Here is a 25,292-nt window from a genome sequence, read left to right as displayed (position 1 = left end):
ATTAATTTCTTTTTGTTTCATTTTAGACATGGAAAATCGATCGTGTAATCATATTTTAAATTTCCTTGTTTCTACTTCTGTCCAGAACCGTAGTGCGGGGGGGGGGTCGGAACCTGAGGGTACCGCATTTTAATTTTTCACGTAAACTAGAAAATATATGCCGAGGAGAAAATTCTCTAGCGACATGGATATTTACACTTTGTATTTTATTTTGTTTATTGACAAAATCATTGCAGGTGTTGTTTCTTTTCCTCGAAGTGTTTTCTTTTTAATTCTGTAATAACCTGCTGCTGTAAAAAGAACACTAGCAGAACGTGCTTCTATATTTATACACTTTTCTACGCATGGGCGCCCACAGGGAGTGGCTCGGATTGGCACTTGTCTCCCCTTCCTTCGAAAATAAGAAACATAATTCTTTCTTTTGTGTTCTCAAGACGGCTGGTTAACCTGAAGAGGAACTACAAAGATCGAAACGTTGTTCTGTACTTTATTTTAATTAAAGTTTTAATACGCATACCAGCCGTCTTGAGAACATATTTTTACTTCAAGAGGGTTTCTTGTCATCACGAAATAATTCGTTATTTATTTATTCAACTTAGTATATGAATCGACAAGTTTTTTATATTAACTTTACAATTATACACAACTTGTTACATTAATTTTCAATTGTTATAAATGTCGTCAGGTTTCTCAAGATCTTTACTTAAATCTCTAGATATTAACCCTCTAGCTAAATATTGAAGAACTTCGTACAGCGGCTTCTTGTTAACTGGTCATGGTAATTGTCACTTAGGTCAGCAAAGGGACCGACGCGGTATTACCGATATCAACCTCTTGTCGATGTAACACACAGAGAATATTGATGTCATAAGCTACAGTACGACAACATTGCGTTATCAGGTTATACGTAATAGGTCTGTTACCAGGAAGATACTTCAATTTTGGCTTTTAGGAGGGACGTACTGACAAACTGCCGATTTACTACGTTGGAAGACTTCACATGATAAGGTAGGAAACAATCAAATTAATTCTGTAAAAATCACCATGCTTTTCAAAACGATGGTTTCGTTGTGATTATGTTCAGAGTCGTATTCAAAACTTCAAACTATTCATTGTTTTTCTTATGATTAACATTTGTAGTTTCTTGTTATAATTCACAGTCATTTTAGAACGTAAAAAGCTTCATTTATATCTATTTCCTAAATTTTTGTAGTTACGAAGTCGGTCAAATCGGCTAAGTCCATACAGAATACAATAGTAAAAATTAATAGATAAAATATAGAGCACTTTTTTAAACAGAAACGTTGAATAATTATCTTGATATTATAGAGGTATTGCATATGAAATATGACAACTTGTCTGATGCATAAACGTATTTTCATTCTTAAAATTAAACATAAGAAAAAGCTTAGAAGGTTTGAGTAAGATGACATCAACAATAATACAGAAGCATAGTACGACAAATAAACAACATAAATAAAGTACGACTCGTACAGAATTACGTAACGAAACTTGTCATAACTATAGCTTTTAAAATAATTAACTTTTAACATTCATGTTATAAGAACAAAATAATTACTAAATATCAAATAAATAAATAAACTAAATAATAAATCTTAAATTATTATATAACCAATAGAAACATGCATTTTAAAAATAGCTCTAACACAGTATAATAACTTTATTAGTTTTCAGTATTAAAGAAACTTTGAAATATTTGCAGATCTATCTACAATGTTCATTTGGTAGTTCTTGCATAGCAAAGGTAAAGTATTGTACTAAAGTCTAAATCATGAATACTTGTGGTCTCTAAGCCAGATGTGACTTATTAGTCAGTGTGCTCAGACTGTGAAGACAAAACTATTTGGTTCGGGCCCTTTGCTGCACAAAACTAATAAAAGCTGCGGGAGACACGGGTGCATTACAAGAGTGACTTTCAAATTCACTATTTCACTTTATAAGACTCACTCAAGAGTTAATAGTAACATATAATAGACAGAAAATTGTGTAACTTTGCGTTTAACATACAACAGTTTAGCTTCTGTTAATTTCAAAAGTTAATCATACACGATTAAATTTTTTTCAAGAACGTTGTTTCACAGTGAGACACGGTTTGTAGATTTAGCTCATGTATGTTAGTAGTTATTGTCAAAATGCAACATCTCGAAATGGAACGATTGAGAGACTGTGCAGGTTGACTTAGCCAACTTTCCTTTTGCTGGAACTTTACAACCTGTTGTCCCAAAGGTCGGTTCTTTTCCTTCATTAGTGGAGGCGATTCCCTCATCTCTTATTACCAGATCAGGTCGAATAACAGAAACTGTTGTTGATCATCATATTAAAATGTTTCCCATCAATGAACTCTCCGAGTCGTGGACTGATGTAAATAAAGAATTCCTCATCTTGATCGTGACAGATACGTTATTCTCAGTTGAACTTCGCTCCCTCAAGTCCAACTACTTCCTGTTTTCTGTTGATTAAATAGCTCTTTGTTGCTCATTTGAAATATAACTGAAGTCTTGAGACATCCTTAGGGTATCATCTCATCTATTTATTATTACTTGCTGATTCTTGCAGGTTTGACTATTATGTCCATGTTTTTCACCCTTATGGAAGCCCCGTTTTTTGTTTTTTTCCTTTTGATATCGTTTGACAGAGTTTTGATTTCTTGCATTTCCTGACTATATGTTATTTAAGTTACAGTTAAAACATCTACTGTCTCGTAGTAACTTCCTCCATTTTAAGAACAGTTGTTCAATTAATCTTCCATCCGAAAGAGTTAGCGTTTTCACATAATTTGATCTGACGATTCAGTCATTCCTGCATAATGCTTTCAGTTGCTTGTTTGTTCGTTGTTTTGTTTTAATTTCGTGCAAAGCTACTCGAGGGCTATCTATGCTAGCCGTCCCTAATTTAGCAGTGTAAGACTAGAGGGAAGGCAGCTAGTCATCACCACCCACCGCCAACTCTTGGGCTACTCTTTTACCAACGAATAGTGAAATTGGCCGTTACGTTATAACGCCTACACGGCTGAAAAGGCGAGCATGTTTGGTGCGACCGGGATTCGAACCCGCGACACTCGGAATACGAGTAGAACGCCTTAACACGCTTGGCCTTCATTTGCTTATCTGCAACTTTTAATTCCAATTCCATCGTCAACTGAACAATTTTCACTTAAATTCACGTTCCTTCATCTCTTACAGCATCTATAAACCAGTCACGAGCCAATTAATTAATCAATTCAGGTAAAGCATCAGCATAATTATGACTCCACCATATCTTTCCATTAAAATCTGCCTGTTCCACTATAAGGTAATTATTTTGAACTAGTCCGTGTCTTCCATAACTTGAAATTGTAGTGAAGCTAGAGTAGTCCAGGAAAGACCTACCGTCAAAGGTGCAACAGTAGTAATATGTGTAGAGGACATAGTTTTTTTGTGTTCTATAGGAAAGACCTACCGTCAAAGGTGCAACAGTAGTAATATGTGTAGAGGACATAGTTTTTTTGTGTTCTATAGGAAAGACCTACCGTCAAAGGTGCAACAGTAGTAATATGTGAAGAGGACATAGTTTTTTTGTGTTCTATAGGAAAGACCTACCGTCAAAGGTGCAACAGTAGTAATATGTGTAGAGGACATAGTTTTTTGTGTTCTATAGGAAAGACCTACCGTCAAAGGTGCAACAGTAGTAATATGTGTAGAGAACATAGTTTTTTGTGTTCTATAGGAAAGACCTACCGTCAAAGGTGCAACAGTAGTAATATGTGTAGAGGACATAGTTTTTTGTGTTCTATAGGAAAGACCTACCGTCAAAGGTGCAACAGTAGTAATATGTGTAGAGGACATAGTTTTTTTGTGTTCTATAGGAAAGACCTACCGTCAAAGGTGCAACAGTAGTAATATGTGTGGAGAACATAGTTTTTTGTGTTCTATAGGAAAGACCTACCGTCAAAGGTGCAACAGTAGTAATATGTGTAGAGGACATAGTTTTTTTGTGTTCTATAGGAAAGACCCACCGTCAAAGGTGCAACAGTAGTAATATGTGTGGAGGACATAGTTCATAGTTTTTTGTGTTCTATAGGAAAGACCCACCGTCAAAGGTGCAACAGTAGTAATATGTGTAGAGGACATAGTAAGGTGCAACAGTAGTTTTTTTTGTTGTTCTATAGGAAAGACCGTCCACCGTCAAAGGTGCAACAGTAGTAATATGTGTGGAGAACATAGTTTTTTTGTGTTCTATAGGAAAGACCTACCGTCAAAGGTGCAACAGTAGTAATATGTGTAGAGGACATAGTTTTTTTTGTTGTTCTATAGGAAAGACCTACCGTCAAAGGTGCAACAGTAGTAATATGTGTGGAGAACATAGTTTTTTTGTGTTCTATAGGAAAGACCTACCGTCAAAGGTGCAACAGTAGTAATATGTGTAGAGGACATAGTTTTTTTGTGTTCTATAGGAAAGACCTACCGTCAAAGGTGCAACAGTAGTAATATGTGTGGAGGACATAGTTCTTTTGTGTTCTATAGGAAAGACCTACCGTCAAAGGTGCAACAGTAGTAATATGTGTAGAGGACATAGTGTTTTTGTGTTCTATATGGTATAGCTAATGTTTGGAGAGAAAGATGCACTTTACTCCAATTTCTAGATATCATTCTCTTGATGTCAGGATGTACATTTTTAAGGCTTTTTCAATCTTACTATGTTTCTATACTTCTCCGACCTTTTTGTTATAAAACACCAGTTCTTCCCTTTTTGATTTTTTTTATTCCTACTAATATTTTTCCTTTATGTATTTGATAAAGTTAGTTATAGCAGTAATTTAAAACTCTTTGCTCTAAAAATTTTGCTTATTTTCCACTTGATCTTACTGTACTTTTTTTAAGCATTCGTTTTCATCTTCCCTTTAGTTTCTCTATCATTTCTTTGTTTTACACGTTTCACCGTTTGTCTTAATGAGTTGCAGAGAACTTCCAATCAAAGCCACCTATCTACAAAGATCAAAACTGAAAATTAACCACGAGATAATAATGTAAGAAATTTCATATATCTGTCTAACTAAGAATGCATCTCAGAACGGCTGGTATAGATATAAACACTTGTACTTATAAGGAGAGAACAACGTTTCGACCTTCCTATGTCATCTTCAGGTCAAGAAAGTGTTTGAATGTGACCGTTGAGGGACACGCGTCTCAGGGACGAGAGTATAAACTGGTACCGGATTGTAGGGGGCGTTGAAGGTGGATGTTAGGTTAGCAATTAGTACAATTATAAAGGTGTTCTTTATATTGGTTTAATTTTGGGCTTAGTTGTTGTATAAGTAGGGCTTCTTTGATTTTACATTTGTTTATATTTGTTTCCCTACTTAGTATCTGGGTGTTGTCTGTAGTTATGTTGTGAATATTTGACTTGCAGTGTTCAAAAACGTGTGAAGGAGTTTCTTTGTGTTATTTGAATCTAGTTTCCATTTTACCGCTTGTTTCTCCAATATAGAAATCGCGCAATTGTTGCACAGTATTTTATAAGTAATGTTGGTGTTGTGTTTGTCAGTGTAGTTTTTACATAGTATAGACTTTAGTTTTGTATCTGGTTTTTGAATAAATTTGGTGTTTACTGGAATGTTGCATCAAGTTTGTTTTTCTTCAAATGTTGGTTATTTTTTCACTAATGTCGGGAACATATGATATGCAGCAGAACAAGGTTTTGTAGTTTTTTTGTATCTTGTTGTTGGTCTAGGTGTATGCGTATAATTTTTTCCATGGTTTTTTGAGGAAATTTGTTGATGTTGATGAAGGGTTTTATTTTGTTGATTTCATTGTGAATTTTATCAGGTGAACATAGTTTTGTGGCTGTGTTTATTTGATTTCTTAATGTATTAAGTTGTTTTTTTTCATCTGGTGAGTTCCATGAAAATGTATAATCCAATAGGGGCGATTTTTCTGTGGATTTGTTTTGAATTGTGTATCAGTTCCAGTGATTTTTGAAGTTAAGAAATGCTATTTGGTTAGTTTTTTCCTGTTCACAGGTGAACTAAATGTTGAGGTGTATAGAATTAATGTGATTCAAAAACTAAGTATGTGTTCTGTAGATGTGAATCCAGTTGTATCATCAACATACCTGTACCAGTATAGTGGTGAGTGTAAGGCTGAACCGATCGCTCGTGATTCAATCTGTGTTAAAATGTTGGCTAGAACTGGTAACACGGGATTCCCCATATTAGGCCATTTATTTGTATGTGGTTTTGGTTATTGAACAAAATTAATTTTGGTGGTAGTAAATTCCATAAGGGTTGCTGGGGGTGTGTATCAATGGGTTGAGGTATTGGATATAAAACTGTCTTGCAGGCTTCACTCGTTGGGACTTCTGTGAAGAGGGAGATTACCTTAAAACTGGCCATTATACTACTGTACACCATATGTTCCTGGATAGCGGCGAAAAAACAACCAGCATTTGGAAAAAAATCAAACTTAAACACAACATTCCAGTAAAAACCAAATTTATTCGAAAACCAGGTACAAAACTAAAGTCCATACTATGTAAAAACTACACTGACAAACATAACACCAACATTATTTATAAAATACAATGCAACAACTGCCACGGCTTTTGTACTGGAGAAACAAGCAGAAAAATGGAAATTAGATTCAAAGAACACAAACACCTTCACACGTTTTTGAACACTGCTAATCAAGTAAACACAACATACACATAAAAACACCCAGATACTAAGTAGGGAAACAAATATAAACAAATGCAAAATCAAAGAAATCGTACTGATACAGCAACTAAAACCAAACTTAAACCAATATAAAGGAACACCTTTATACTTGTACTAATTAATAACTTAACATTCACCTGCAGCGCCCCCTATAATCCGGTACACATTTATACTCTCGTCCCTAAGACGTGTGTCCGTCAACGGTCACATTCAAACAATTTTTTAAACTGCAAATGACTTAAAAGGCGAAACGTTCTCTCCTTATCAGTAAAAGTATTAATACACATACCAGCCGTTCTGATACATTTATTTTAAGTGGGTTTCGCGTCATCAAGATGTCACCAAGATTGTAGGATCATAAAGTAAAAGTTCATGATTAGGATGCACCGATTCATTATTTAGATATTTATATATCTTTGAACATAATCCCAATAGTAACTCACCATATTTTGCCAACTTAAATTTAGGTTACTCCTAAAGATATATTCTAACCTAACAAAGCAAATAATTCTTAAAAGTACGAAATACAAAGTAAAAAAAAGCAAAGCAAATATTGTAATTTTTTTAAACCATTAAAAGTACTTTTCTTAAGGGACTGTCTCCAATTCCTTATCCAGAAAACGCATGGCATCACTAAATATAGTATGATCCTCTCCAGTAATGGCCTCCACAGTTAATGAAAGCCACACTCCAGCAATAAACTTATAAACTGTAATATTTATCTATAACGTTTCTATTTAATAAAACAATCCATAAGAAAACTATATGAAATGTCATTGCAAAACACGTTGCTAAAATGCTATTTAAGAACCACTGTAGAATAAAACTTAACTACGTTTCATCACCCCGAATAAAGCACAATATTTAAATACACTAACGATAGCATCGTGAACATTATTTTCGCTTTAAAATAAACCTACTCCTTCTGTTCCATTTGTTACAGGTCAACCTATTTTACTGCAATTGCTTATTTTATTTTATGATGGTTAAACATCAAGTGCACAAAAGTTTCAGGTTTTATGGCTGAGATGTTGCATGTCTTAAAATGATGGAGGCACATCCATTTTTTACACTCTCCTATTTAAACTGTTAGAATACTACAACTTTTTTCGTAATTGATGTTTTAAACTTTACTGAACATGTGCTGAAGCAACACCAGAAACTAATTTAAGGATTCTGATGAATGGAAAATATTGTAACTATGGCATGAGCACCTGTTGTGTTTTATGTCTGATTTAGTGATATAAAACTTGACAGTTTTAGTTCTTTAGTTTTATTCTATCACAGTGGCAACCCTCAGTCCAGAATGTTGATTACCTTGTTCAAGTTGTTTTATTTCTTTGCTCTCTTTGGCAGGTGATGTTTCTTCTGGCTGAATAGTTATCACAGCAATACACAGCATTTGGGTTAAATGGATTGGCACAGTAATATACTTTGTGGGCCAAATATATCGAGTTACGAAACAGCCAACCAATGTTGTGAAGGAACCAACTCTAAAAGGGGATGCTAACAAATGGACAAAGAAAGTGAATTTACTTCCTTAATTCAGGTGCACTTCCTGTAGCCAGTTTGTACTAGGAGACTGTCAAGTGAATACTTCTGTCAAGAACATCATGTCTTAGTTCTACAAAGATTGATCCCATGGAACTGAACTAAACCTAGATGAACTATTTGTGTAGAAACACTTTTCCCATTTATTTGTTATAATAAAAATATTACTTTATGCACATTTATCCAGACTCATTTTCTTACACTCAAAGGAACCCAATCAAGTTAGAGAACACTCCCATTATTCTTAATCAAACCTGTTATTTGTCTAACACTTTGCAGGAATTGGTTGTTCCTGAAAATACCACATGGCTATATTCTTAACTTGACAGAGACCTTAGTTTTCTTAACATGCGAGAGTGCATAGTTTCTTAGCAACATTAATACAATTCAAATCTTAGACTTTTCACTATATAACCTTGCACCATAGCCATTAGACCACATTAATCTTTCTAAAGTTTACTGAAAGGTAGAATATTTACTTTACTTGTTCAGGTATAGTTATTGTATGGGACACTGGTTAGAAAGAGCTGCTTGATACACATGTAACAAATTTTTTATAATAGTTATGTTCTTCTTAAGATTGCCAAAGTTTAATAATATAAACTAGATTTTGGTATTATATGTCAATATTCAAAAAACTTAAATTATTCAAGTGTTTAAGGATTACACAAACATTTTCATTAAGGAGACTCTACATAAGGTTACATGGAACCAGTAACTCCAGATTAATGTCCTTTACATTAAAACTGCATGTTGCCAACAACCCCAGCCTAAAGTATCTTCTATGTTAAGGTCACATGTTGCAAATTACTTCAGTCTGAAATGCCTTTGTTACCAGTTGCTATAGTTTCAAGTGGCTTCTACATTAAGCTGAGTTTATACAAGTTCTTATTCCTCTTTTTCAAAGCACAAACTAACAAGCAACAAACTAGCTCCTGATTCTGACTTTTAACTGTCAACCTCTCCTTCTTTTATTCATTTTAGAAAAATACAAGATATACAACTCTATAAAGTAAGACATTGGATGAGATTAAAATATCAGGTTCACATCACTCATCTAATTAAACAAACAGCAAAGTTTGTAATATACCAATGTTTTTTTTTCCCCCCCATGTGCATGAATGCGTGTGTGCACAAGAGAGAAAAATCTATAAATATGACAACTTTGTAACATGTTAAATAGTAACTTATTTTTAAAAATTTAGCAATGATTTCTTTACCCAACTTAAAGTGTGTATCTGTGTACTATAGTGACTCAATGGTAAAATTAAAAATTTACAATACAAAACTTGGGGTCCAGTTCTTCTGATGGGCACAGTACAGATGATCCATTGAAGCTTAAAACTAAACTAGAAACCCTAGCTTCAACAATTCTTCAAGAATAATAATTGACACAAGATTTTACTGTTAACAAAGGATGTACAAGTACAAAATAAAGAAAATAAAATTTAACTGTTTAATATCTCTAAACAAAACAATTTATAAAATGTTAAAAAACTGGATTAACATCCTCTTTTAAAAGAATAATTTCATACTAAACACTGAAAGAGCCTAGAGTAATCCTTGAAAAAATTTGGTATAGTTCCACTATATAGAAGCATGATGACAAAAGGTCAAAACATGCTAATTTAATGAACTGGTAAATTATAAAACTTGTGTACAGGATTTCCAATCCAACATAATTTTGTTAGTAGTTGGGTTACCTGAAAAACCTCAGTAGTTTCTCTTTCACACTTGCTACTTTTAGATTTTTACTCAATAGTTGTGCATAGTGCAAACTAAAAAAATGTACTAATATTAGTGCTTTGTCTCTCAGTCACACCAGTGACCTCATGTTTATATAGAATTAAGATGACACATGGAATTCCCCCAAAATCACTACAACTCAGCAACATGTAACAAATAAATTGACAGGTTAGGCTTTATATCTATTTCTAGTATTTTAACTAACTGAGAAAAAATTCGTAATATCAGTACTACACATTTGAATCCTATATAAACATAGATTCATTGAATGAGTACAAGAGAACTGAAAGTATGTGTTGTATACATCCCATCACTATATAACACCTAGTTTTGTTCTTGCAATTTGCCCTTGTTCAGAGTTACTGATTAGAAGTTTCTAGACACCAGTAACACCAATAAACTCAGCAAATTAATTACTCAATCTTCAATGCTATTACCAAGTAGAATGCCAAAATATATAAAAGAAAAAAACATTGCACAACAAAGTTTTTGCTTCTTGTTCCTTACAGATTTTTGGCTGCTGATCACGAAAATCACATCCAAATTTGCCCATCCTTTACCATTTCATCAAAATCTTCAGTTTCACCAGGACATTGCTACAATGGAAAAACGATATCAGGGCAACTGGAATCCGTCAATGCTTGCTGACTACTGTTGGACACTGCAACGTGACGCACCGGACATTAAATACAAACGAAAATCAGAAGCAGAATGCTTATGTTGAACGTAATAGCATATTAGAAACATAAACGCAATTAAATACGTTATTGACGGTAAACAGTTAACTGTCAATTTCTCAGAGTTCCTATGTGATGAACCAAAACTATATTTGTGCATACCCACCAGGTACCTGTCGCAATCAGCAAAAACTTTTCAAAAAAATTGTTGTGCAGTGACATTAATTTCCTTAGCTATTCTTGTTAACAACCAAGTTTTAATTTCAAAGTTAATTAATAATTACACAGGAACAACAGTATGGTTCTTTGATTTTATTAACTTTTATCTCCATAGTTTCATGGTTTACAATAACAATATCTTTGGTTATTTAACACAAGTAATACAGTGGATTCTGTTCCACAATCAGTTAGTTACTTTTAGTTCAGGTACAGTACAGAAGTGAGATCAAGTACTCGACTGATCTAAATTTCTCAACAATACAAACATTAAATTGCAATAGTAACAATGAAAGATTTGGAAAAAATGACCAAAATCTTCTTAACAACCCAATGTACCCAGATTAGCCTGGCTCTATAACAATGTACTATGAACTTTAATATAGTGGTTGACATAACATCAACTAACTTATCTGTAAGAAGCTACTAGCTAAGCCATAACACCCAGTACTATGTTTTTAAAAAAATGGAAAAGGTCAGTATATATCTTGTCAATAAATTGATTATTAAAAAACAAACTATGAAAAGCAGTCTTACTTGCACTTCACAAAAAATAAAGCAAGTTACATTACATGTAGAGAAAATATTTCATCTCAGATGAATAACATTAGATCTTGTAGAAGTAAGTCACCTACATGAACACAACTCTGTACAAACACAACATGCCAAACGGAGTTAAGACCTACCCATGTAAATAAAATTACTCCCAATGTCATGTTTTCAAAATAGGAAAATCAACTTAACAGGCTTCAACAACTCAAAAACAGATTTGATCTAATAATCATCTGGTACTTGTATATTAATGCATGAAGAGCAATATAAAAAAAAAACCTTGATAAAAATATTAATTTAGACAAGTTAATTCATATTCCTGTTCGAGAAATTTCAGGAATACAAATAATTTAATCAAAAAAACTGAACTAATTAATACTTTCAATTTGTTATAAGCATATACAACAATTACAAATACTTTATATAAAAAAAAATACAACAAAAAACTGAAACCAACAGCAGTCATTAGAGTAGCTTTACAGAAAGTCTCCTGAAAATGGCTTAAAACTTGGAGTAAAGATTTTTTATTGTCCAACATCAACCACTACAACTTTTTTTTCCAAAAACATTCAAAAAAGAAAATGGATTTACGAAACTAAGCCTGAAATTAACTGCTGCTAAAGAAGCCCAACCACACATTTACAGTGCCTGAAAAGCAGCAATGGCAAATATTGTGTAATAAACAACCCCATCCTGGAAAATCTAGGTCGTCTTGCTGGCATGTATTCAACTCTTCTACTGGTGACTTCTAAGGGTGCTAGAAAGTCAAATATTTTTTGTTTTTGTTAAAACATGTTGAAAACAATTTTTAAAAATATCTGATTAGGAAATTTCTTATCTTTCACAGGCCTCTTCTTGTTCCTCATAGATCACAGACTTGTCTCCATCATTCTCCATATCTTGCCACAGCAAATAGTCAGTTCCTTGAAGAAACAATGTCATGTTACAAAGATTCAATAAAATATAAAAATATACACATCTTTCTTTTTCTAGCTACAATATCCAAAGTTTGAACTTTGACAGTCAAAGTGAAGATTACACTTGAAGAAAGAAAAACATTAAGTACAAAAGTTATAAAAACCTTTAAACTGGCCAAAAAAAACAAACAAAAGGCAGCCACTTACAAGACTGTGCAACAATTTTCAACCTACTTTTGTACTCAGTGGTATTATTAAGATTATAAATGAGGTAAACTTCAGTTTGTTAAAAACCTTACAAGTTCTTAACTTCAGACAATATGTAAACTTTTAATATCTGAAGAAAAACTCAATGTATACAATGAACTAGAATTACTGTCGGATGACAAGATCAATGTATACAATGAACTAGAATTACTGTCGGATGACAAGATCAATGTATACAATGAACTAGAATTACTGTCGGATGACAAGATCAATGTATACAATGAACTAGAATTACTGTCGGATGACAAGATCAATGTATACAATGAACTAGAATTACTGTCGGATGACAAGATCAATGTATACAATGAACTAGAATTACTGCTGGATGACAAGATCAATGTATGCAATGAACTAGAATTACTGTCGGATGACAAGATCAATGTATACAATGAACTAGAAATACTGCTGGATGACAAGATCAATGTATACAATGAACTAGAATTACTGCTGGATGACAAGATCAATGTATACAATGAACTAGAATTACTGCTGGATGACAAGATCAATGTATACAATGAACTAGAATTACTGTTGGATGACAAGATCAATGTATACAATGAACTAGAATTACTGTTGGATGACAAGAGAAGGAGAGAGGCATGAAAAAATGTTGGAATGTTAACTTGATACCTGGTGAGCACAAGACATGTATCTATACTGGAAGCCTTACAAATATAAACCAAATTCCTGTTAATCAATAACAAATATTTTACTTTGGTTGAATGCAAGTATTTCTTGGCTAAAATTAGAATTTTCACCTCAACAGATTTTCAAAGAACTAATACTGTGTACAAGCCTAATCCATCTTAGAAACACGATTCACATGTTCTTGCACTGCTAAGGTTGTGTACCAAAACAGGCTCTGGAAGAACATTGTCTGTTGTTACTTCAGTGTATCATACTGTACTATTAGATCAAAGGTCAAATCACTCAACACTCATTTCAGTCTGACTTCAAATAAACAGTTACTTTGAAAATGAGATGCTTCAAAAGAGAATAGAAAGAAAAGTGAATTTTTAAAGGAGGATGGAAACAAAATTCCAAGCAAGCTTAGTTCTGAAATTAATCAAATAAGAATATATAACTATCATGTAGCAAACATCCCAACAAAGTTCAATGACTAAAAACCAAAGTTACTCTACACTGGGAAGGAGAAACAGCAGTCTTCCTGCACTAAAGATAAAACACTAAGGCTCACCTTTGGAGTTCAACCTCATGTGTGGCTTGATGGCACTGGTGTGAAACATCCATAAGTGGCCATTGTTACAGTCACTTAAACAGTCTGAACAGGGCTGGATGACATGATATCCTACCAGGTTTCCACTGAAAGTAAATAGCACACTAAAATAAACTGATTTAAGCATAAAAATTTTAAAGTACCTATTTGGTCAGTGGAGAAAAACTTAAGAGGTCTTGACTTTCTTATGGATCAAGTGATTATAAAATTGTATTAATCTTAAAGACAAACTAGAAACACTTCTTTCTTTCAGCATTATTCACCATTTATTTCCATATTAAAGTAACAATATTAACTGTGACAGGAGATGATCAAAGTGTGCACACACTGATCATTTACAAAGTACCATGAACATGATGTAATGATGTCAGTTATTAGCTACTATTTTGACCCTAAAAACTGTTTATCTTGCTACATTAAATAGTAATTACCAAATACAGCATGAGATGCTTAAAACATACTGCAGATATGCATGTTGGAGATTCTAAAGGTTAGGTGATTGCAATGTGCAATCTTTACCATGCACAAAATTTTTTTTTATTTTTCACATCAAGATTATCTTGCACTAACTTCTCTGAGCCCGAGTCGGACTCATGTTCGCATTTTCCAAGTACAAGTATCTTAAAACAAATATTTCAGTAACTTCTCATTTGATACATAGACTTGTACTTTACACTGAGTGCTTAGTGCATTTGATACATAGACTTGTACTTTACACTGAGTGCTTAGTGCATTTGATAATTACACACACACTTTTCAAATTACAGTCAACATTACTTTTCCAAAATGAATTCAGTCTGCTGGACCGAGTCCATATACACTGGATTAAACAGGAAAGCACCACAGAGTCAGTAGACCACATGTACATGTACAGATGTTTTTCTTCTTTTGATGTTATTATCTATTCATAGCTTGAGTTCAAAAGTCTACTTTATAGGCCCACATGAAATAAGTATGTAGTTTTACTTGATATGAATTATTAATAAGTATACTTCCTTACACTTTACTTAACTCAATACCTCCAATCAAGTTCTAGCAGTAAATTATTGTAACTGACATGTTTCGTTAATTATATAGAACACTAGTATTACCAGTAACTTCTGATCCAAAGTTCAAAACTAATAATGTAACTTCTACATTAAAACATCCAATTACAAGTACATGTAGTGCCATAAATCTAAAAACCAAAACTAGAATAATACAAATGCACTGACTCAGATGCATTATTCTTACTAGTTGTAAATTTTCTCAGCTCTTAATTGTAATAACCTCGCAAGGTTTCAATAGCTTGTAAAATTAAGTTAAGTCTGAAATTCATGCAAGCAGTGCATAATACTGTTCATTGTAAAAAATAATATTCAACATCATAAAATATCAATGATACCAGCATCAAAAGAAACATGGTGCATGTTATTTATAAAGTATGTGTAAATCAAATGTTTCATGTTACACATTCCCTGTAAGTTGAAGATATTAATGTGCAAGATCTTCTATACAAGTAATTTCACACACTTATAAATGGCCAATGAAAACACTGACGTCACCAACAAAGAGCTGTTGGTTAGTTAGAAGCCAAATGACACCCAATGTAAGAAAAGTAATAACACAGATACCCTAATCTAATAAAATAAATGTATACAGTAAAAAGGAGCTAATGAAAGTAAAGTAGCATGCACAAATAACCTATAAGATAGCAAGGCCACATCTCTCCCCCTCCAACACACATTAAGACCAAAGAATGCCAAAGGCCATATATCCCCCCCCTTTATATATCATGTATTTATACACACACATTTCTATGTCACATCCTGAAATTAATACACATACAAAAACAGAACAAAATTCAAGACATCAGTAACATCTATCAGGCAGAGTAACTTCAAATAAGAGCAAACATTTACAAACAATCATCTAAGCTTATCTAATAAGCACCGTGACAAAGTACTCATTACACTACTTGTGCCAATTATCCACTTAAAAAACAACTCGTCTTCATGATTTAAATTTTAAAATGTCAAACATTTATTGTTGTTCTGAAATCCAAATTTTAAAATCACAAATTCCAATGTAAAATTTTGCCAATGTATAAAAATACAATTTTAAAATAAATATATCAATAACAAACCTGTATACTTAACAAAATATAACAAATTACCCTTTCTTTTCTCAGTACACAAAATACAACACAATTTAAGCACTTCTACCATGACCTCCCTCTTAATCCTACATGTACGTTGTAGGGAAGAGAGAACAAGTGTTTCACATTTCTTACGAGTCGAGCAATGACCTTAATAGTTCATTCACTAGGTATCTTATACATCAAGATAAGACATTATCAACACATTCTAAAAAACAGCTGCATGAACTTAGCTGTATTTTCCCACTATTCCTATATCAATATGAAAAATTACACAACTTGTCTGTTATGACTGAAATAACATTTCCTAGAACTTAAGAGACGTTTACAGATAAACATACAGTAACGCTTCATGATTTGGAACGTCCACACAACCCTTTATAAAATCAGCTACTGTAGAGAATGTTCTCACAACAATTCAAATAACCAGCTGCTGCCTGGATGTCTATACATACCCAATCACAATAAGAAAACATTAATGGTTTGCATTTTCATAAAGTAACACATGAATGTAACTTGTACCTTGTGATGTAGATATTCATAAAATAACACACAGATATTTGTATTAATATTTGGATATTCACATATCCTTAGAAAATGTATGATGGTTTTAATGTCATCTATCCCCTACACACAAGAAGATAGTTACCTGATATGTTAAAGATGAACAGCTCTTTCAGTGCCAGGATTATTTTTAGGTACACAACAAAAAGCATTTTAATATTGCATTACTTGTCTGAAACTCAAACTGGTAAACTCTAGTAAGTTTGAAAGGAAATATCCTTTCTCTACAGTGATACAAAGTTCCAAACTCCCATGTGGTTAATATCAAAGGTTATATAATATGTCCCATTTACATACCCACAGCAATAAAATGGCCAGCCCATGTTAATATACAGATATGTGCTACAACTCAAATATTCTAAAATATGCAACAGTCCAAGTACAGATGTACCCCACCATGTTAATATAAAACACATTACAATGTGGGTATTCATAATTAACATAGAAATAACAGATTTATTATTTGAATGTTGAAATACACACACACACACACATCATAAAATACTAATACCCCATACTACAGTGTGGTTATTTAAATGCTATGGCAACACAGAAATAACATGTTACAGTTTAGATGCTTACAAAATATTTAAAGATCTAGATATGTCTACATAAAGGTTATCCATTTAGAATACTTTAGTGAAACCAAAGTAGAATATCATATGTGAACCACGTTACATGTGCTACAGTCATTACTAGTAAGATATTTTGTTCAATACCAGCAGCACCTCTCATCAGGCCAGTTGGAGTATATCGAATGTTGTGGCATGTAAAAAATACATTTATATTATAGATCCACACACACACACACACACACAAAGGGACTACAATATTTGAGGTAACTAGTTTTTCATGTGTGCAAGTCATTTATAAACAAATGAAAAAATAAATAAAAAATGAGTACAGAAGGTCATTCAAACAAAATCAGCCACCTCTTTCAAGGTTGAACAAAAGTGCTAACTAAATACATCACAAATACTTACCAACTGCTGCAGGCTATGTTTTGTATCTGACATTGGCACTTTCCCGTTGAGTAACAGTCCCCTGCTGGGCCAACAAGGCTGCAAAGCAAGTCATCCATTATTTATACATAGAAATATTCAATATGCTAAGACAATCAGCTTTTTAAACATATTTCTAACAAATTGTGTGTTACAGGTTCCCTTATAAAAACACATAGACAATACACCTAATGTTACTAAGTACTGTTGTAATTTATATAATAAATGAGTGATTCCATGTGTTGTGGTCAGTTCTTTTTACTTAAGTGTTACATGAGATAAGATAAAAATAAGTTATTTAAAATGTGAACCACACTGGTGGTGGGTGAACAAAGTATAAAAATAAATTAGTAATTTCAAGAATGACACTAAACTGTTCATAAAAAATAATGCACTAGTACAATATTTAATTATGTAAAGCTACACAATTGAAAAGCAGCTATTAAAATGTAAAAAGCTCGTAAAATAGCAAAAGAAAAACCATGTTTTTACACAATGATGCATGACTGATGCTGTTTGTATAATTGTTTTCTACTTAACCACATTTCTAGTTTTGAAGTAATTTGAAAAGTCTAAAATCACATTTGCCCATTAATTTCAACAGGTAGTTTTTGTTTTGAAACTGTTATTTTCAATTCAATTCGACAAGTATACACAATCCAGATATAAAGAAAAGAAAGTTCTGAAGGTGAAGCACCTACAGTGACAATTTCTTTCAACCAAGAACAATTTCTTTTTTTGTCTAACCATTATATTTGCCAATAAACTTTTGTTAAACATGGTTAGAACACAAACTATAACTACATAACCTAACCAATCCTCTTACCACAGAATTCTTAATACACAGTATACAGCTGATTGTCCGACAGGTAATTTATAGATTATTCACTGGTGGTCAGAGGCCTTTAAAACTTTGCTTATCAAGTGTTTTTGTGCCTTGGAATTACTATTAATCAGAGACTTTTATTACACTTACTAATCATTACTAATCTTAAAATCTTTACATGTAGGCATAACTGATAACCATAAGAAGTTCTGATTAAAAGTGAAGAATAATATATAACAACATCAGTTACACTAAACCTGCTATATCCAGTATCAACATGGTCCTATGCTTATTACCAGGGATTACCAGAATGGTTGATATACATCATATACAGAATTTGTTAAGACATATCATACTGCATGAAGAACTTATCGTATAAGGTAAGTTCAAATTTAACTCATTTTAATCCTGGTACTAAAATTCAGCATTAGGGTAATGATTAATGATGGTATTATATATACCTTCACATCAATTATATATTTCATATACAATTACATGTCTACAATACTGATTTTTAACAATCTTTAATCTGCTTCCATACTGTTAATTAGAGACCATTATACATTATCATGATTACAGATAAGAGATCTCTGTTTCTTGGCTATATTATCATACATGTTTAAACTTAGCAATGCTGCCAACTACAAACCATTACAATTTGGCTTCTCAAGGTTCTTTACTATTTGCAGTACTGACAACATACCTCTTTACATTTCAGCATTGTAGAATGACACCAGCACTACACTTCAACAATTTTACATCTCAAATGTTATCTTGTTGCAAGTTTATCATCACGTCCTTTGTCCATTTTTGCACAAAGTACAAGAAAACTGTCTGTACCAGCTAAATCTAATTCAGAGGTGACAGATTGGATAGATAGAAGCTTATCAGCATCTATCAGCTCTTGTCAGACTAAAAATAGGGATTTTGTTTTCACTTATAATGCAGCCATGGCCAATCTTCTCTTTAATGTTTCCTTGTACTGAGAGAGCACAAGGTCATACTCTTATAGTGGACTAACTTTGCTCTGTTCTACAGTTGTGCAAATAAGTTGAAAAGCTGTTTTGTTTTTCTCTATATAGTACAGTTGCCTTAAAATCAAAGGTGACCAAAGCTTATCCCAAGTCCTGTGATTTTTATCAATGTAATCAGATGTTCCACCTATTGTTCCATTTCCTTGACACATTTTACCCTTACTAGTATAAAGGTTCAGCAAATGTAAAAACAAAATGTAGCAAGGAAATGAACACACCAAGCACGCATGTAAACAGGTACTTATCTTCTGACAATTCTCTGAAGGAAACCATTTTACAGCTCTGACCTCTATTATTTGTATGAATTTTCTCAGTAGTAGTTTTACTCTTAAATATAATTCAACTGGTTAATAAAATGTATTTTACTAACTTGCATAATTAGGTTAGTCTTAGAAGGCATATAGAAACTAACCCGAGGTCTTCAAGATGTTTATACGTTGGTAGGAATGCAATAAAGTCAAAAGCATAACATCCTTCAAGGATCTTATCCACGAGTCTTTCAAGTGTCAGATGCATTTTTAAAACCAAATGGAATTACTCTGCACTGACAAAGTCCAACATTCACCATATAAATCTGGGGTAATAATGCATATTGCTTCTCATAAGGTCACAAATTTTGGGGTGAATGGCTTCCCCAAAGATATCCAGAGACTAAGACCTATTCCTACCTGTCTTAAAGGTTCATTTGAGAGAAATGTAGTAGAGATTTGAGATAACATGAGGAATGACAGTGGTATGGCAAATTGTGATAGGAAAATAACTTTGTAAATAAGGAAACAATGGGGTATGAAAATGAAGTCAGAGAACAAGGTGCAATATATGAGAAAGAGGAAAGAGAACTGAGAATTAATTTCTGAAAAGACATTCAGAATGTTATTTATATAGATGCAACAGGTACTTATCAGCTTAAGACCTGGTTCAACTCCTGTAGTCAACACAAACTGAAATAGATTATTTCTTAACAATAACTACTGGAAGAATCCAACAATAAGGGGAGTCAATCACAGCATTTCATTCACTTCTTTGTGAAGCAGTTTTAACTTATCAGAAAAACTGCATGGTTTATTAGATACTGGATTTTCATGTTCCACATCAACTGCAAGTCCATAATCTCTCCTAATTCTTCACTTTTGTAACCATTTAGATGCAAACACTGCACTTCATAAATCAATGTTAAAGTTACTGTCTGCAGAATAGATATTTATTTCAATGGAAACCCTCATTAAACTATATCTGTTGAATAAAATATAAACCAGTAAGGCAGGGTATTGACAAATCTTTCAGAACAATTGGTTGGTCTGTAACACTACATGCTGTTAATACCTTATCCTATCCATTATGCATCTTGGAGACTGATATTTAGATATTCCATCAACAAGACTCATTTTCAGGTAATTTAATGAAGGTTTAGATTGGTTTTCTAAATCTGCTGTCATATGTCTTCAGTGTGTTTGACTAACCATTTCCTTATCATTCACTTTTAGCATTTTTATTGTGGTTATTTCATTGAAGAATTTTATTTCACAGAAAAATCAAACAGTTTTCCTTTAACTCCTTTGTGTTTCACAATTACCATAACTATTATTTCAGAGTTCACTCTTTGTATACAAAATTTCATCAGGACAATTCACAGAAAGTTCGTGATGACGAGAAACCCACTTGAAGTAAAAATGTATTCTCAAGACAGCTGGTATGGATATTAGCACTAATTAAAATTACAGAACAATGTTTCAACCTTCTTAGGTCATCTTCATGTTAACCTGAAAATGACCTAAAAAGGTCTAAACGTTGTTCTGTAATTTTGATTAGTCCTAATATCCATACCAGCCGTCTTGAGAATACAGGCCAAGGAAGAATTTCTTTTTCAGTAGCTTCAGAATTCTAAATAAACAAGATTTTCTTGTACTTAAAACTGAATTGAACTTGTTTAATCCAATTTAAATGTTCTAACTCAGCCAGACATATGTCAGTTTGGTCATTTCTTATAGAAGTGATTTTTAACATTCCAGCAGTCTTCTTCTCCAACAAGAGTTTATAGTTTCCACCCACATGCTCAGAGAAATTTGGAACAGGTAGAGATGCACTGTCTTTCTAAACTCTTAATAAATTCATTAACAATAAAATACAAACTACCATAATATTTCCCAGCACATAGGGGTAGAGTATAGACTGCAGTTGCGTAATGTGGACATAGCTCCTGTAGATGGTCATGTTGAAATTTGAGGTAGTATTGCAGACTGATGAAACACATTTTTGCCAGCTAAGCTTGTTAACATCTACAACTATCTTGTCAAAACTGCCTGCTTCAAGCTTGATACACCAACTTTACTGATTTCCATCATAATTCAATAGTAAATGTATATTAAATTTTACATTTTTAAAAGTTTTTAACCCTTCACTTTATTTAGCTTATTGCTCGACTACATGTTGGAAAGAATCCAAGACAAACTAAACAGAGAACTCAAAATAAACTCAACCTGTCAAAAAAAAAAAAAAAGATTCTCAGTTTGTGAACCAATGTAACACATCAACCAATTACTTTATCAATGTAACATGTCAACCACATAACTATCAGTGCAAGATAACTTATAAAACTTAATCACGTTCAATAAATCAGTAAATGAAAAACAAAATTCAATGCACGATAAGGGCTTCCTAACTATATATATAATTCTCTAACAAACTTTCAAGGAAGAGACAACAGCATTGTTGATATGTCATATGCAAAATATCAACAAATGAGGGAAAGAAAATGAGAGCCAGAAGAGGAAAAACCTAATCAGTCAATGCCACACTAGAGAACCGTGCCAAGCAATTAAGCCTAATCAGTCAATGCCACACTAGAGAACCGTGCCAAGCAATTAAGCCTAATCAGTCAATGCCACACTAGAGAACCGTGCCAAGCAATTAAGCCTAATCAGTCAATGCCACACTAGAGAACCGTGCCAAGCAATTAAGCCTAATCAGTCAATGCCACACTAGAGAACCGTGCCAAGCAATTAAGCCTAATCAGTCAATGCCACACTAGAGAACCGTGCCAAGCAATTAAACCTAATCAGTCAATGCCACACTAAAGAACCGTGCCAAGCAATTAAACCTAATCAGTCAATACCACACTAAAGAACCGTGCCAAGCAATTAAACCTAATCAGTCAATGCCACACTAAAGAACCGTGCCAAACAATTAAACCTAATCAGTCAATGCCACACTAAAGAACCGTGTCAAACAATTAAACCTAATCAGTCAATGTCATACTAAAGAACAATATCAAACAATTTTCAAAATACTATTAAATCAGAGATAATTGTGAGGCAGTAAGTAATAATTTATTTCTTGAAATATCTAAAACTTCTCTTGCCAGTCTCACTTAAATTACACGTAAAAATATAATTAAGAGCATCTATAGATAAAAATACATTCTAATCTTTATCAGCAATAAAGTAAAAAAACAAAAAAGTGTATTTACTTATCTATAGTCATTACTAGCCTGCTGTTTTGATCTAAGTACACAGTTTGCTCCGATTGGATGTTAAGATGGTAATATTTCGAGTTTTATGCTAGTCCACGAGATTACATATCAAATGACAAAACCACAGTATTACGGATCACATTACTGAAGATTCATTTTTCACACACAAGTACAGTATCAATACATTGCTACCAGGGAAAACTGGCATCAGTTTTTTAAACAAAATTACATATTTAATGTTTAATATACATTAGAAACAGAAGTCAGGTAAATTATTTTTTTTAAAGCAAGTACAGTTGAACTAAACAACAGAGATAAAAAATATGAATGATAAAGAAAACTAACATGAAATCAAATAGAAATTGTTACTTCTCAGTGTGTTCTGCTGAGCTCACAAAGTATTATTTTCATTAAATCAGCAACTGTAATGTTTAATACACTGGTGCTTAAACTTTAAGCTGCCTTTTTGTGGGAATTGACAAAGGACACATATATTCAACATTAATTAATTAAAACTTAGTGCTAGAAAAACAAGACATTAAGATTTTTCAGAGCAAGATTTTAAAATCAAATTACACATTTTTCTCTTTCTTTGTTTCTCTTTGTATAATTTCACACACTAGCCATATTACTGTATAACTTACTGGTTTAAGTTGTTTATTGCTATATTACTTTCACTGTTTCGTTATTTGAATATATTTAAAATCAAAATGTTAGTACTTTTAATTTTTATTTAGACTATCAATAAACAGTGAATATGAAGTCCACAATAACAAACTATTTCACTTTAGCATTATTACCTTTAAAGCATCAAATGTAATTATCAGGTTAATAGTAATAATTGATTTAAATGAATATTCACCCTATCTCAAAAAATTAGTGTTAGAAACTTGAGAAAATTAATGTTCGACAGTCTTAGTTTATTTATATCAAGAGTAAAAATCTTATATTTCACAACTTCACTGTTGAATCACTGCAACTTCCTCAACTTCATAAACTTGCTATAAAGGGCAGTGTAACGAAACTAGAAAGCTATTCGTTCTATCTTGAACTTGAAGCTGAACAAGTTATAGACACTTATAAGTTACTAAAGTAAGTTAGTTATACCGCATTAATACAATATTACAATGAAGTTTTATTATTAATATCAATATTACTGCTACGTCTAACAAAAACTGTAGCACCAACAATAGTCAACTTGCACCCACAACTACACTGTAACAGTCTAATATCGCAACACACAAACGATCAGAAACAACTGTAACTGAGTATGAAGTGGTATATATATCTTGTTTTAATTATTCAGTTCATTTTAACTGAAATTTTTACTTTTATAACATTGCTTACTCAGACGGAGGTAGATCAGTCGAATATAGTTCTATTCTAGTGTCTGCAAGCAAAATGGCCTTCATTCCTCGAAAACAAAGCCGATAATCACATTCACGACATTCTAAGATATATACTGGTTTACTACCGAAGGAAGAACAACCGTCTTTTTTATTATAATTTGGGGACATATTTGAAGCAAAATTATGTTAAAACATTTCAGCTATCTTATCAACCAAAGAAACAGAATTATGTATCTTTTCCGTGCGTTCTACAAAAACGACATAAATACCGACCGAGGGCAATACACCTTCTTGTTACTCAAACCAGCTGACAGAGACAGCTAGTTGTTAATGGTGTTCGATTTTGTTACGTTCATTCCTATTGGTGGATGATATACCCACGCTTGGAATATTTAAATCGTTACGAGAAATTACAAATAATATCTAATCGCACCAAAATAATGCTTACACAACGATAAATTTTAACATTTCAATTTGTTCGTTTGTTGAATTTTCGTACAAAGCTTCGTGATGGTTATTTCTTCTAGCCGTTCCTGACTTCGAAATGATATACATGGTGTTCAGAAAGTCACTGTGCACTTACATATTTATTAACAGACATGTTTCAATACAGAATATAGGAGGTAAATATGAATGACAGCGCGTAAGGCGTGCGAGTCGTAATCCGAGGGTCGCGGGTTTGCGCCAGCGTCGCGCTAAACATGCTCGCCCTCCAAGCCGTGGGGGCGTATAAGGTGACGGTCAATCCCACTATTCGTTGGTAAAAGAGTAGCCCAAGAGTTGGCGGTGGGTGGTGATGACTAGCTGCCTTCCCTCTAGTCTTACACTACTAAATTAGGGACGGCTAGCACAGATAGCCCTCGAGTAGCTTTGTGCGAAATTCAAAAACAAACAAACAAAAAAATATGAATGACAATTATAAACAATGTTGAAAGTGACCCCCGTTGGCATCAATACAGGCCTGGATCCTTCATATTTTGTTTCTAAACACCGCTATCAGTTACTGGCTTGAAATATACTGAATAAAACATGATTAC

At 32.9% G+C, this 25,292-nt stretch overlaps 1 protein-coding gene and 2 long non-coding RNA genes across 3 annotated transcripts; 1 reads left to right on the top strand and 2 right to left on the bottom strand.

The window, feature by feature from the left end:
• Positions 1-393: 393 nt before the first annotated feature.
• On the top strand, positions 394-8,445 carry LOC143237943 (uncharacterized). Its single transcript, XR_013020355.1, has 2 exons — positions 394-1,008; positions 8,069-8,445. It is a non-coding gene; the product is annotated as an uncharacterized LOC143237943 (long non-coding RNA).
• A 2,540-nt stretch (positions 8,446-10,985) lies between these two features.
• On the bottom strand, positions 10,986-24,582 carry LOC143237884 (protein FAM72A-like). Its single transcript, XM_076477635.1, has 4 exons — positions 24,254-24,582; positions 17,560-17,637; positions 13,837-13,961; positions 10,986-12,377 (listed from the first exon to the last, which is right to left on the bottom strand). Exons 1-4 carry the CDS (start codon positions 24,421-24,423, stop codon positions 12,289-12,291), a joined length of 462 nt encoding a protein of 153 aa, XP_076333750.1. The 5' UTR covers positions 24,424-24,582; the 3' UTR covers positions 10,986-12,288.
• On the bottom strand, positions 20,636-24,247 carry LOC143237976 (uncharacterized). The gene is made up of 2 exons (XR_013020368.1): positions 21,964-24,247; positions 20,636-21,218 (listed from the first exon to the last, which is right to left on the bottom strand). It is a non-coding gene; the product is annotated as an uncharacterized LOC143237976 (long non-coding RNA).
• Positions 24,583-25,292: the final 710 nt, after the last annotated feature.

This window comes from Tachypleus tridentatus, chromosome 1, assembly GCF_004210375.1.
Source record: "Tachypleus tridentatus isolate NWPU-2018 chromosome 1, ASM421037v1, whole genome shotgun sequence".
Taxonomy (NCBI): domain Eukaryota; kingdom Metazoa; phylum Arthropoda; class Merostomata; order Xiphosura; family Limulidae; genus Tachypleus; species Tachypleus tridentatus.
This window is presented reverse-complemented; position numbering and strand designations above follow the sequence as displayed.

Coding starts and splice junctions, on each gene's coding strand:
- LOC143237884 (XM_076477635.1), bottom strand. CDS start 24,423: ATGTCCCCAAATTATAATAAAAAAGACGGTTGTTCTTCCTTCGGTAGT. Junction 13,962..17,559: donor AACATAGCCTGCAGCAGTTG/GTAAGTATTTGT, acceptor ATTTACTTTCAG/TGGAAACCTGGTAGGATATC. Junction 12,378..13,836: donor CATGAGGTTGAACTCCAAAG/GTGAGCCTTAGT, acceptor TGTTTCTTCAAG/GAACTGACTATTTGCTGTGG.